The sequence below is a fragment of the Elephantulus edwardii genome, unplaced genomic scaffold, assembly GCF_000299155.1.
Source record: "Elephantulus edwardii isolate Elephantulus edwardi_28Jun2011 unplaced genomic scaffold, EleEdw1.0 scaffold00024, whole genome shotgun sequence".
Lineage (NCBI taxonomy): Eukaryota > Metazoa > Chordata > Mammalia > Macroscelidea > Macroscelididae > Elephantulus > Elephantulus edwardii.
The window spans coordinates 1,891,260-1,904,290 of record NW_006399774.1 but is presented as its reverse complement, the minus strand read 5'-3'; the positions used below and the strand labels follow the sequence as shown (position 1 = coordinate 1,904,290).

Sequence of the window (13,031 nt, the reverse complement as noted above, 5' to 3'; positions counted from 1 at the left end):
GCTCTATCCTGCGCCATTCCCATACTTCCTGACACTCAAGAGCCCACTGCAGCAGTCACCATGTCAATCCACCTAACTGAAGGTTTTCCTCTCCTTTGCTAGCATCATATCCTTTGTATCATATACACTATGCTTTGCTCCCGCAAGACCAGTAACTGAACTTCCCAAACACAACAGACTCTTTAAATGCTCTGGGAAATGATTAAATGCAGGAGAAATCACTGTTTTCTAGAAGACTATCAGTTTTCAGCAGTCTGATATAAACTTGTTTTCAGCTTCCACTTGAAAGAAATACATTCAACACTAGATCACCTTTTGCTGAATGGGCACAATATTTTTTTTCCCTTACATCTCTGAGACAAACATGCAGATAGACAAGTCCACATGCCCTTTAATTTTCTTCTAAAGCTGTCACATTGAGAATAAAGGAAGCCTTCATTCTTATGACCACAAAACTAAACATGGTTTCAATGAGGGAATATAAACAACCCAAACCCCAAACAATCTCCTAAGTCTATCTAGTTGATAGCTATTTCTCCAAAGGGTTTGCATAAACTTTTAATTATCTGAACTCCAGCTTCCATCACAACTGGCAACTAACTAGTAACAAAAAGGAGGGGAAAACCACTAGAGTAGATAAGGACGTTTACTTACACGCTGTTTCAGGATTCTGTCAGCTCTGGTTTTGCAGGCTCCCTCTCCTGTTTATGCATCTCCTCCTCTGGCTGTGTCTTGATCTCGTTTTCTGGCTCGCTGTGCACTTTTCCTTCTTGGAACTCCACTCCTTGGATGTCTTCTTTCTTTTTCTGCTTTGGTCCATTTGTATCTGGGGACTCTTTGGTTAAGTCTCCAGAGGCATCTGTATCTTCTCGGGCTGCTTGCTGGTTCTCTCTGTAATCAACAGCATCTCCTTTCTCGTCACCTTTGGATTCATAGGGTGACTTCTCAATTCTTTCTCCCAAAGCAGTACCATCATCGTCTTCTCTCAATGACTTTGTTTTGATGGCATCTTTCATCTCCTTTGATGGGACAGCAACTGCTTCAGGAGGCTGCTGGTCATTTGCATTGTAATGTTTCCCATCAACAATTATCATCTCTTCTGTCACCTCCCTCCTATCCTGGGAGATGGCAGGAGGTGTCACTTCCACAGTGGCTACTGTTTTCTTTGTAGATTCTTCTTTGGCTGGGGTGGTTGGTGTTTTGTCCTGTGCACTTTCTTCTTTCTCGGTTTTCTGCCCAGCTTCCTGGTCATCAGCTACCATCACCTGAGCCTGTGTCTCTGAGGAATCCAGCATCACCTCAGGCACCGTGGCTTCGGTACCCACGAGCTGGTCAACAGCTGTCTGCACGATGTTGTGTACCAGTTTACTGCTCTCACTTTCAATTTCTAAAAGCCTATTTTTTGTCTTTGCATCATCATCTTGTGTTACAGTCTCTTCGATTTTTTGACTAGCAATCTGTGGTTGGTCTTCATCTGGCTTCCCTTTCTGTGACGCAGTTTCGTCTCCTTCTGGGTAAGGACTTGCTCCTTTCTCAGCAGCAGGAGCAGATGCTATTACTGGTGGTGCTGCTGCCTGAGCTGTGATCCCTCTGCTCACTGCATCTTCCCCGGGCTGTGCACTGGAGTCAGGATCTTTGTCAGAGAATTGTCCTTCAGGTACCAACTGTGCATCTGCAGACTCCAGTGTTTCAGCTACTGTTTCTAAAGCCTTGACAGTCTCTCCTACAACCTTTTCCTCTACAGCTGCAACTGTTAGAATCGATGCATCCGAGTTTTGAACTTGAATTTCGGTGGATACTGCCTCTTCTTGTACTAGGCAAGCAGGAGAGCTTTCTTCTAAACAGGTTACTTCATCTACAACAGTTGCATGAACTGTCTGGACTGGTGGCTTACTGAGGTCTTCTGGTATGGCTTTTGCTGGCTCTTGCTCAAGTTTCTCATCATCAACTTGGGTTAGCTGCGTAACTGTCTTCTCCCTTTCTAACTGACCTACCATTTCTCTTTCTGCTGGCGTTGGGAGAGACTCAGTGCAACTCTGGAGTTCAATACTATCAGAATAAGACACAGTCTCTTGAAATTCAGTTTTTTCAGTAACTTCATGAAGAGCTTCAGTTATGCTCTTTGGACTGACTGTTATGTCTGTGTCTGCAGATACTTCAAGTCCCTTGGCAGAGGGTAGGTCTTTGGTTTTCTCATCAGCAAACTGGTCAGCCTGGTGAAGCATGTCAGTCTTTGACAGAATGGGTAGAGTTTCCACTGGCACCTCTTTATCTGTATGTCCTACAGCATCTTCCACCTTTGATAGCTCTTCACTTTCTTGCTGTGACTGAGCACTGGAAGATAAGGGTGGCATCTCTTCCTGTGTAGGAACTGCTTCTGCATCTGGGAGTTCTGGTTGTCTACAACGTGAAATCTCACCCTCTTCCTGGACTTCCCTGATCTTGTCTTGCTGTGTGGTATCTGGAGCTTCAATCTCTGTTACTGGAGTGCTTCCATTGGTCTCAGTGTCTGTAAGGGTTTCACCTGAGTCAGGCGTAACAGCCTGCTCCACCATAATCTCCTGTGATTTGCCCTCAACTAGGGCTTCCACTGGAGAAGTACTTACAAGACCACTGGACTCTACACTCTCTGAGACTTTTTCCAAACTTTCCAGCCCTTTAGAATCTTTTGCTTCTTCTGCTTTCACTGAAACTTCTGAGTCTACATTCTGGGCCTGGGCCTGAGCCTGAGCTGTGTCTTCTGGGCCACTGGAGTCAGGCAGCTGTGATTCTCCCTTCACTTTCTCTACCACCGCCTCCAGGACCTCCTGAGTCCGCCTCCCTAGGCCTTCTAGATCTGGCATTTCTCCTTCTGCCTCTTGTACTGGTGTGGCTTCTTCTGTAGTGTCTGGTGAGTCCGTGAGCTGGGAAACAGCTGAAACCATTTCTGTGGTCTCTTCAGCACCGGACGCTTCAGTCCCTTCTTCAACACAAAACACCTCGGTGGTTTCTGCAACTGTCACAGCTTCAGAAGTGAATTCCACCTCTTTAGCAATGGTATCATCACTGGCATCTTTGCCCTCTGGCAACGTTTTGGCAACAGTGGCAAGCTCTCTTTCAGGTACCGCCTCTACTGATGCCTTGGCTTTGTCTTCCGCTGGTTCAAGGGGATTTGTCACGGATGCAGATATCCAGGAAGGAGATCTCTCTTCAGCACTGGTGACTGCTCTTGCCCCATCAACCACAGTTACAGTCACTGTCTGAACCAGACTCTTACTGAGCTCCTCTGACACATGCACGGCCACCTCTGCCTCAGGTTTCTTGGCACTCTTCTGGGCCTGCTGGGCTTCCATCTTCTCCCGTTCAACAGCATCATACTCTGCCAAGGGCACTACAGCTGGGACCTCGGAATCCTCTTCGTTGATTTCTGATGGGCCTGTGTCCTCAGCCGTGGTTTGTTCTTGTTTGCCATCTGATCGTTTCTTTCTTCTGCCGGGAATGAATTTTTTAATAGAAACCCAGGACTCTTCTCTCCCAGGTTCAACATCTGAAGCCGACTGGTCTACGGCAGGCCCTGCAGCTGACTCTTCATTCTTCTCTTCCAGTTTGGCCTTGGGTTTTTTCCTGGAGGTGACTAATCTTTTAAAGGACTCCCAGGTGGACACGCCCTCGCCTTCCGAAGGGCTTCCTGCTGGTTCCGGGGAGGAGCCACCTTGACCTTGATCGTGATCTTGGGCGGGGGTGGCATCAACTCCAGTCTCCTTGTCTTTGGCAGCTTCGTCTGGCTTTTGGCTGGCCCCGCTGCCAGCGGCCCGGGGACCCCCTTCCTCGTCGGAAGATGACCCTTTTCTCGCCCTCTTCTTGGAGGAGCCCACGCAGATCAAGGCTTCCCAGGACACGGACGTGTCCACCTTGCGCCTCGGCTCTTCCGGTTTGGGCTCTTCCGGTTTGGGCTCGGTGGCGCCGCCCTTCGCGTCCTCCTGCATCTCGGAGGCGGCGCTCTCGGCCGAGGACAGCGTGGAGCTCTTGGTCTTCTCAGGCTCGTCCTCTCGGTCGCTCTCTGAAGGCCTCCGCGCCCGCTTCTTGGGGGTCACCATCTTCTTGAAGGACGCCCAGGGGGTGACCCCTTCCCTCTTCCTCTCGCCGTCTGAGGCCGCCCCTTCCTCGGCGGCGGAGACAGCGGTGACGGTGTCGCCATCTTGCGGCGCCTCCGCGGGCGCCTGGTCGGGGCACGTGATTGCGTCACACGTGGCCGCCTCGCACGTGATGACGTCAGGCTCGTCGGGGGATGACGCCGAGCTGTCACCCTTGTCCTCGGCGCTGTCTGGGGACTCCTCGTCCGCGCAGCTGCCTCCTCCTCCTCGCTTCCCTTTCTGTTTCTTCCCCGACAGCTTTTTCAAGCCCGTGCTGGTGAAAAGCTTCTTTAAGGGGCTCCCCTGCGCCTTGGTGCGCTCCTGGGCCGCCAGCATTTCCGCCTCGCTCACCAGCCCATCGGGGGGCCTGGGCTTGTCCTCAGGACTGGCTTCCGATGGCTGGGTTGCTGGGGCCCCCTCTGTGGTCACCAGCCCCTCGGCCGGCTCGGCCTCCTGCAGCTCCGCGGTCGTTTCCTCCGCTTTCTCGGGAGGCGAGGTCTCGGCCTCCGCCTTCTGCTCCTCTGTCTTCTCCTCCGTGCTGACATGCACTTGGGCAACAATCTCTACTTTTTCATCGAATACTTCTGTGGCCAGGGGGGCCTGTTTCTCTTCAGGGGGTCCCTGGAGGTCGTGGTCACAGGGCAGCTCTATTTTTTCGTACTCAGCCGATAACCTGGCATTGCTCTCGGTCTCCGTCTTCCCCTGGTCCGAGGCACTGGCTGGCTCTGTGGCAGAGGCCTCAGCTTTCCCCTTCTCCTCCGTGTCCACTTTCTCAGGCTCTTGTTCCTTTTTCTTCTCAGTAATCCCCAGGTCCTCATCCTTTGACTTTTTGAAGCTGGTCTTTTTCCTCCAGCCCGCCCAGCCTTGAGTGAAGAACTTTTTGAAGGGTGATGCCGTCTCGTTGGCCGTGGGGCTGGATGGCGATTCTGGCGACTTTCCTGGCTCTCGCTTTTCGTCTCCTTCTCGTTTTTCGTCTCCTTCTTGTTTTTCGTCTCCTTCTTGTTTTTCATCCCCTTGCTTTTCATCTCCTTGTTTTACGTCTCCCTCTCCCTCTTTCTTCTCGCCCTCTACTGCTGCCCCATTGGGCTTGGTGGGCAGAGTGGCCTCGCAGTGGCCTTGCTCGCTTGGCGCCTGGTCAGTGGCCTTCTCAGTGGACTGCTGAAGTTCACTCTCCTTGGAGGTGGCTTCTCCGGCCTCCACACTGACCTCCTGGTGGTCGCCAGCCCCCTGGGAGCCCTCTGCCCCTTCTGTTTCATCTTTTTTGACCGTGAGCAGCTGGACAGCATCCGACCTCTCAGCCTTGTCCTTTTTCACAGTGAATTTAAAGCCTACAAACTTAAACACCTTCTTAAATCCAACATCGTTAGACTGAGGCTCATTGGATTGTGTTAACTCATCTAGACTGTCTTCCGAAGAAGGAATCTGCTCACTTCTTTCCGGCATTTCTTCCTGCCCGTCCTTTGTGAGGTCTTGAACAGCTGCGGAGTCAGCAGCCGTCTCTTTACTGGAAGCTTTTTCAGTAACATCTTCAGACTCTCTTTGGCCAACTGTTAACGACAAAAAGAGGGGAGAGTGGAGAGAGGACTATTATTAAAATCCAGGAAATGTTAATACTTGTACATAACATAATACTTTCTTTAAAGATCTCCTTCTCTGTCTTCCAAAAAGGGTAATTCCAGGATCGGTAACTGTCTTAATGGTATTTGAAAACCTTAATAAATTACTTAACAGCTGCTTCTTTTATTTTAAAAAAAAGTATTTTGTGATTTTAATGAAAGTTTTCAGAAAAGTTGGATTTTCATTCATTCTTTGTTGCACATTTTCCTCCCCCCCCCCATTTACTGTTGCACAGATGCTTTTTCAAATGACCTTTAATGATTAAAGGCTCATAGGTACTGCTCTGCCCTTTTTCGTATAAAGGGTGCACTAACAAAACCGACTCACAAGTACTTAGACAGGTACAAGTAACTTGTAAGCATCATGAATAGTGGGTCAGCTACATATTGTATCTTCCTTTGCAAAACAAAATGGAGCTTCAAATCACATCCATGATTTTCAACTAGAATAAATTACACTTGAGATAGAGCTTCTGCTGTACAGAAAGTACAGAGGTAAGGGGAGTAAGTAAGAATACAAACAAGTCTTGACAAATCCTCTTTAGATTTTAAAGAGAATGATGTTCCATATAACTACTCTGTTGTCTTCAGAAGTTCCAGAATGGATCAGTGATCTTTGGGGAAATCCAGTGCCCAGGTACGGAAAATACAAGGACAGAAAGCGGGTTCTTAAAAACATATAGGAGCAGGTCTCAGGGACACACAAGCCAACTGGAAGGTAATCCAGTTGGCCCAACCAGGGATCTTAAAACAGATTAATGCCAGTGATAGCTGGCACACTGAATAAAACAATCTGTTAACAGTGATATTAAGGATTTGCATCCTAGGAAACCCTTTTAGGCAGTCTGATTCTGTCCTACAGGGCTTCTATGGGAATCGACTTAACAGCAATGGGTTTGCTTTTCTTATTCAAGTTCTCCTTAGAATTTTAAAGTTATTTAAATGAGAATTTTAATTTAGTTATTGTTTAGAAATATCAATGTAACAACTTATTCAGTCAAGAATCATTAAGAAATAGGAAAGCAAATGGGTCATCAGGAAACTCGCTGTTTCAGAACATCAAAACAGACTACTCATTAAACTGCAAAGGGAAAGTGCCTTATGATTGACAAGTCAGGCAGGCGCCACCTTCGCCAGGCAATCAAATTTAACATCACCAATAATGGGCCACACAGCCATCTTGCTTCCTGAGGGAGGATAATAAATCATGGAGGTCATGTTCTGGAAAAAAAATATTTAATGGAATCCAATCATGAGGAAGCAATCAGATGAAGGGCGTTGGTAAAACTATGAGCCTGACTTGAAATGTCAATGTCACAAAGGACAAAAAAAAAGGAACGAATGAGAGAAAAAGCTTTTCATTAGCTTAGGAAGAAAAGAGAAAGCAAGGGAGAAGAATATGTGGCAAAATAGAAACACAGTGATTTGAGGGTAAGATGGGTGTTTATTACATTTTTTTTGTTTATTACATTTTTATGATGTTTTGATATTTTAAAAACAAGCATGGTCAGGGAAGAAAGTCTATGCAATTTAATAAGAGATTTAAGGAACTTAACCAGTCATACTAGACACAGTCCTGGAGAAGCTATTGATTAGAACAAAGCAGTTAAATAATCATTGAGGGTCTTCTGAGGGGGAATGTGTGATTTGTAATTAGATTTGAAGGATTTTCATGGAAATGAAAGCTGAACGTTAACAGTGTGACCCTATTTTTATTTTGAAAACAAACTCTCTCCTTAACACACACATGTACACACGCTCACATATGTCTTTGTGGGTGGGAATGTGCCATATTTGAATGTGGCTTGTCTGAACTGTCTAATACTCTATTACACAGGACATGTACTGCTTTTTGTAATACACAAAAGGTAATTTAAATAGACACAGTGATTTTCATACACTGTCAGCATAAAATGAGGCCTGGTCATTGTAATTCATTAGCATTCATCCCAACGCTGAGAGAACAGCAATAAATGTTTGAAATATAGAACCAATGTCATTGCTAGGTGCTGTTGAGTCGAGCACGCCTCCCTGGGACCCAATGCACAACACATCTGAATCCTGACCTATTCTGTGCCATCCTCATCATCTCTGACACACATGAGCCCAATGGTGCAGTCACTGTGTCTCAATCCATCTTACAGAGGTGACTTCAAATCCACAAATTCCTTCCAACTATATTATTTCTGCATTTTATCATTTCTGCGAGACAGACTGACCCAGTGGCAAAGCGCAGCGAAGCTAGGGGAGACTGGGCAGGACAGGGCAGAGGTCAGATCTGTGGTTCATAGAATCACCCTGAAGTGTAGTTGACTCCTAACAACCTAACAACAGCGTATGAAATATTACAGATCTAAGACCACAAATTTCCATTATATAATTGACTTCATTTTGAAAAAGACACCTGTATTAATAGGAAACAGTCCAAAGTGCCCTGAAATCAAGCCCCAGGCCAGGCACACAGAGTCCTGTTGCAAGGTCCTCTGTACTATGATATGGCACATTATACGCTGCTATGATGAGCAACAGGTTTCAGCTGGACTCGGAAGAAAGATCTGGCAATGTACTTCCACATAAGCCAGCCAGTGGAGACACTATGGATTGGGGCTGGTACAAGAGTAGGCGGACTTTCATCTCATTGTGCCTGGGTCAGGACAGGTTATGGGGAGCAAACCCAAAGGCCCTGTAAGTTCTAACAGATTTTTCACTGTTTACAAGATGAAACTTGTGGCCCATTTTGGCCTCTAATATTGCAGAGAGCAGGAAAGGATACTGAAAGGGTGTGATTTAAACAGTGCCCATCTGCTACAGTGCTAGACAGTCCCACTGCTTTGGGACAATGCCATAGTCTGTCTATACCTTTACCTGTGAGAACTACAGGAATCAGTCAGTCACCTGCCCTTATTCTGACACCAGCATGTAAGGGAGCATCGAAAGAGATTAACTGAGTACTAGGCATCTTGGGTAGATGTGTTGGTTTGGAGAAAACCCAAAAATCTCATTATTCTTAAGTACAATTCCCAAAAGGATTTTCTTTCTTCTTTTTATAATCACTATAAAATACACATTTGTGGCCCAAATGTAGACTTTAGAGATAAAGAAGAAATATTACCATCCACGTTGAACAGTGAGGCAAATATTTAAAGAGAAAGAAAAATTCAGACATACACAATTATTCCAACAAGAATGTCTCAAACTCTTTTACATTTTAAATCATAAACACTCCCCATTATTTTTTTCATAAAGCAGATATCTGAAAGAAATGCTATGAGTTGCCATTCTTCCTATTGTAAGTGGTGTACTTCTTTGGAACTAAATCTGTTAATTTTGATGCGCTTTGGAAAGTCCACTCACAGAAATCCTGTGGAAGACAGTTCTACTGTGCACATGGGGTCGCCATGAGTGACCTACTCAAAACATTTTTCTAAACCACTAAAAGCAATCTCCATGAATGATTCCTTAAATAGAAAAGCATACTCAATTAGACAACTTTCCAGAAACATTTCTAACATAAAACCGCCCTACTTTTTCTAAAAAGAAGATGGTAAAAGGGAAAAAAAATATAATCTATAGTGAGATGAGCTAGTAACTCAAAGTTCAGGCTTGTCTGCCAGTTTGAATTCACCAGCTGCCCCATGGGAGAAAGGTGGGCAGTCTCCTCTCATAGACTTGTACCTCACAGCCTCAGAAAACCAGCTGCAGTGTCAGCGAGGAGTCTGCTCTGTTCAGACCAACGAGTTTAGTTGCTGAGTTGAATACAAAGGAAAAAAAAATTCTGGTACACATGAGTCATGAATGCTAATGTATATAAAACTTTAAAATCAAAACTAGAAAATGCAGAGCTATTTTGCCAGCTGAGGTTACGCACAACCATTCTCACCTCCCCGTCTGTCCTCCATGTGCCAGCGTTTCTATGGTTGGATTTAAAACAACAACAACAAAAAAACAAAAAACCAAAAAAACAAAACAACCAAACAAACAAACAAAAAAAACCCCCTAGGACTAAAGGACTATTGGCAATAAAAAATAAGATAACAAAGATGATGAAAGGGTTGCCACCTGAGACAACAGTTCCTGAAAGTTCTAGTACAACTCAGCAATGCTCTGATACTCTCTTTATAAAGTCACTGGCTCTGAGTTGGAATCAACTCACAGTTAAGTGACTCTTCATCAGGCTTTCTGAAGCTATAAATCCCACAAGAGGAGACTACCTATTTTTCTCTCTCCAAGCGGCCAAACACGTGCCTCCCGTGGGGTGCCCCCTTCGTTTTAGGAGCACAACTCCATACTGTAGTTTCTTAAAAACCCAAAAATATATATGATCACATGAAATTTAAAAAGTAACTCTGTTCTACACCCTTTGACTTATTTTATCGTCTGCCTATGAGGGACTGTTGGCAGCCCATATGTTCTTTTCTTCCTCGGCGTTCAGCAGCATTTCCCCTTCTCAGTGGCCTTCGCACTGGTCTGATCTCAGCAGGTCATGTGTGGAGGATGGGCCTTCGATCACACCCTCAAGCTGTCAAAACCACAAAATGACCACAGGACAATGCCATCTGGACGCACCCCCGTAAACCTGAGCAATAAACGTGCCCTGAAAAAGCTCTGAAATTCTACTTTACAGAAATCCGTCTTGATCCTAACTGTTCTGGGATGTTTTCTTCCCGGCCAATTGACTGTGTGCGCGGAGGCGACTCCTAGCTGCCCATCTGGCGAGTTTTCCGTGTCAGTTGATCACATGGAAGGAGAATGCCATCGCTACCTCTAGAGCGGCTGGCGGGCTCGAACCACCGGCCTCTGGGTTGGCAGTACCCGCTACTTAACAGATTAAAGCACCCGCAGGCCCTCGCCTGTGGGACCAGCCGCTGGGGGGCGCTACTCACAGCACAGACTATTCCACCAAGGCATGGTGCTGGGTTCGAGCCGGCGGGGGCAGCCGTACGGAGGCCCGGGAGGCCCAACTTTGCTCTCCCGGCTGCCCCATCGCTAGATGGAGACTGGCTGACCCCACAGGCGCACGCACTCGGGAGGGCGCCCCCTGGGGACCGCCGCGTGCGTCACAGAGGGCGCCCACTCCCTCCTCCCACGTGCGCTTCTGGCCTCAAGCCTCGGGGTCTCATCAAGCCAATGGGGTTCTGCCCCAAACGCAAGGGGACTGGACACCCTAACTGGTGGTCTGACTACGCTGCTGTGTTTGCTGCCGGCTTCTCTCTCCACGCTGTTTAATAAGGAGAGCTCGCTCTAGCCACTGTTTGGCAAATGTCAGAAACCTTGCTGGAGGGCTTTTTGGTTTTGTTTTATTTAAGAGCTCCTTGAGTCTTAACATAAGAGTTAGTGAAACTGGACACGTTTATGTTGCAGATACTCAACTCACACTCATTGCTGTGGATTCAAATTGACTCGGAGCTGATTTTCAGAGCAGGTTTTCAGTGGCATCAGCAGTCGGGAAATCCAAAGACTAACTGGAAAAACCTGCTGCCGGGGACCTCTCTTCAGAGCACTGAGAAGCCACAATGTCAATCTAGAGACTAAGGTGCGCCTGATCCAGACCATGGTCTTCATAACCACTTGCTATGCATCAGAGAGCTGGGCAATGACTAAAGATGACAGAAGAATTGATCCCTTTGAGTTGTGGTGCTGGAGAACAATCTTGAACACACCATGGACTGCCAAGACAACAAATGTGTCTTGGAGAGGGTGAAACCAAGTCTTGGAGGGTAAGATTTTGAAGCTTCATCTTACATACTTTGGGCATGTGGTGGCCAGGAGGGACCGGTCCTTGGAGAAGGACATCATGCTTGGAAGGGTAGAGGGTCAGCACAGGAGAGGAGATGGATCAATATGGTAACTGGGGCAATGGGGTAGTTGAGAGGGAGTCAGTGAGACTGGCTCAGGACAGGGCAGGCTTCAGAGCTGCTGTCCCTATGAGTCACCGGCACATAACAACAACAAATCACACACAGGGGGACACGGTCCCTCCCTCTGAGCAGTTGGTGGATTTGAACTGTCAGGGAGGTGCCGCCTTTGGGTTTTCAGGCATGTTACAATTTAAAAAAAAAACAAACTTTTTAATTATGATTATAATGAAAGTTAGAAAAGTTGGATTTTCATTCATTCATTGCTGCATATTTACTTCCCTTCCCCAGTTTATTTTTTTTTTAAATATTCATTTATTGTTGCAGAGCCAGCTAGTCCCTCCAAGTAGTTGAAATCAAACGTGACTCATCTGAGCCCACAGTAAAACTGCCCTACAGCATTTCCAGGGGTGTGCTCTTTCCAGGAGCAGACTGCCTGCTTTCGCCCACAGGGTCGCTGGAGGGTTTAAGTGCAGCTCAGCACTTAGCCGCTGTGCCACCAGCCTCCTTTAACTGGTTTACAGGGAATAAACTGAACTTCTGAAATAGTTTTCTAAGGACCACGGCCGGGGGGGGGGCATCAAGGCCAACTGGCATAGGATAACCCACAGTGACAACATTCTACATCCTCCTTCAGTCAGTAGTCACCATAATCTACAATAGGAATAAATCGTAATAATCTTTTTAAGTCATTTCCTTCAGAAGTATGCTACTTTAAAAAAAATAAAAAAGTATGCTACTTTAGTATTAATTTTACCATTTTCCAAAGTAAGCTCTACAAATGGCAGACATTTCAGAGTAGATAACAGGAGGAAAAACTCATAATGACAATCTCCAGACATAAACACCAGTAATTTGGGGGAGCTGTTTTATTTTGGATAATTAATTCAGAAGTTTTCAAAACTTCAGTGTAATTTCCTTTGTAAATGAAAAATTATTGTGGAGCTGTGTCAAGCTGTGTCATTTACTTTGTTTCTGATTTCTCCATATCAGGCTATGCCATAAACATGTTTTTGTTGTTATGTGTCCTCAAATCACGATGTACAGACTCCTAGTGACCGATGTACAGACTCATAGTGACCTATGTATAACAGCTCTAAACCCTTCTCTACGTTGAGTTATAAATACCCTGTATAAACCTTGTTGTTGGGGTCAACCCTGAACAATGAGATTTTTGACAGAAGAGGGCAGTATTGAACAGCTTTCAGCTCTGATGAAGGTAAATCTTCACCATTGTAGAAATTGTAGAAATCGACCAGCACTTATAGTATGGGTACACTTTCCAATTCGGTCAAGTTGACTGTCACACATACAATCTGTCACACATCTACTCTTCTGACTTCCAGTTCAAACATTTCAAGGGAAAAGGGGGCATATATACACCTTGAGTTTACTCCCATGTCTTCTGTTTTTCTTTATTCACACTTGTTGAAGACAACGCTCTTTTA

General features: G+C 45.9%; 1 protein-coding gene across 1 annotated transcript in view; it reads right to left on the bottom strand.

Moving 5' to 3' along the window:
- Positions 1-662: 662 nt before the first annotated feature.
- Positions 663-13,031, bottom strand: part of AKAP12 (A kinase (PRKA) anchor protein 12) — a 135,472-nt gene continuing 123,103 nt past the window's right edge. The window contains exons 5-6 of the mRNA XM_006882799.1: positions 5,177-5,659; positions 663-5,104 (exon numbers count right to left, since the gene is read on the bottom strand). Coding sequence (XP_006882861.1) covers positions 663-5,104; positions 5,177-5,659 — 4,925 coding nt within the window. The remainder of the gene's footprint in view (positions 5,105-5,176; positions 5,660-13,031) is intronic.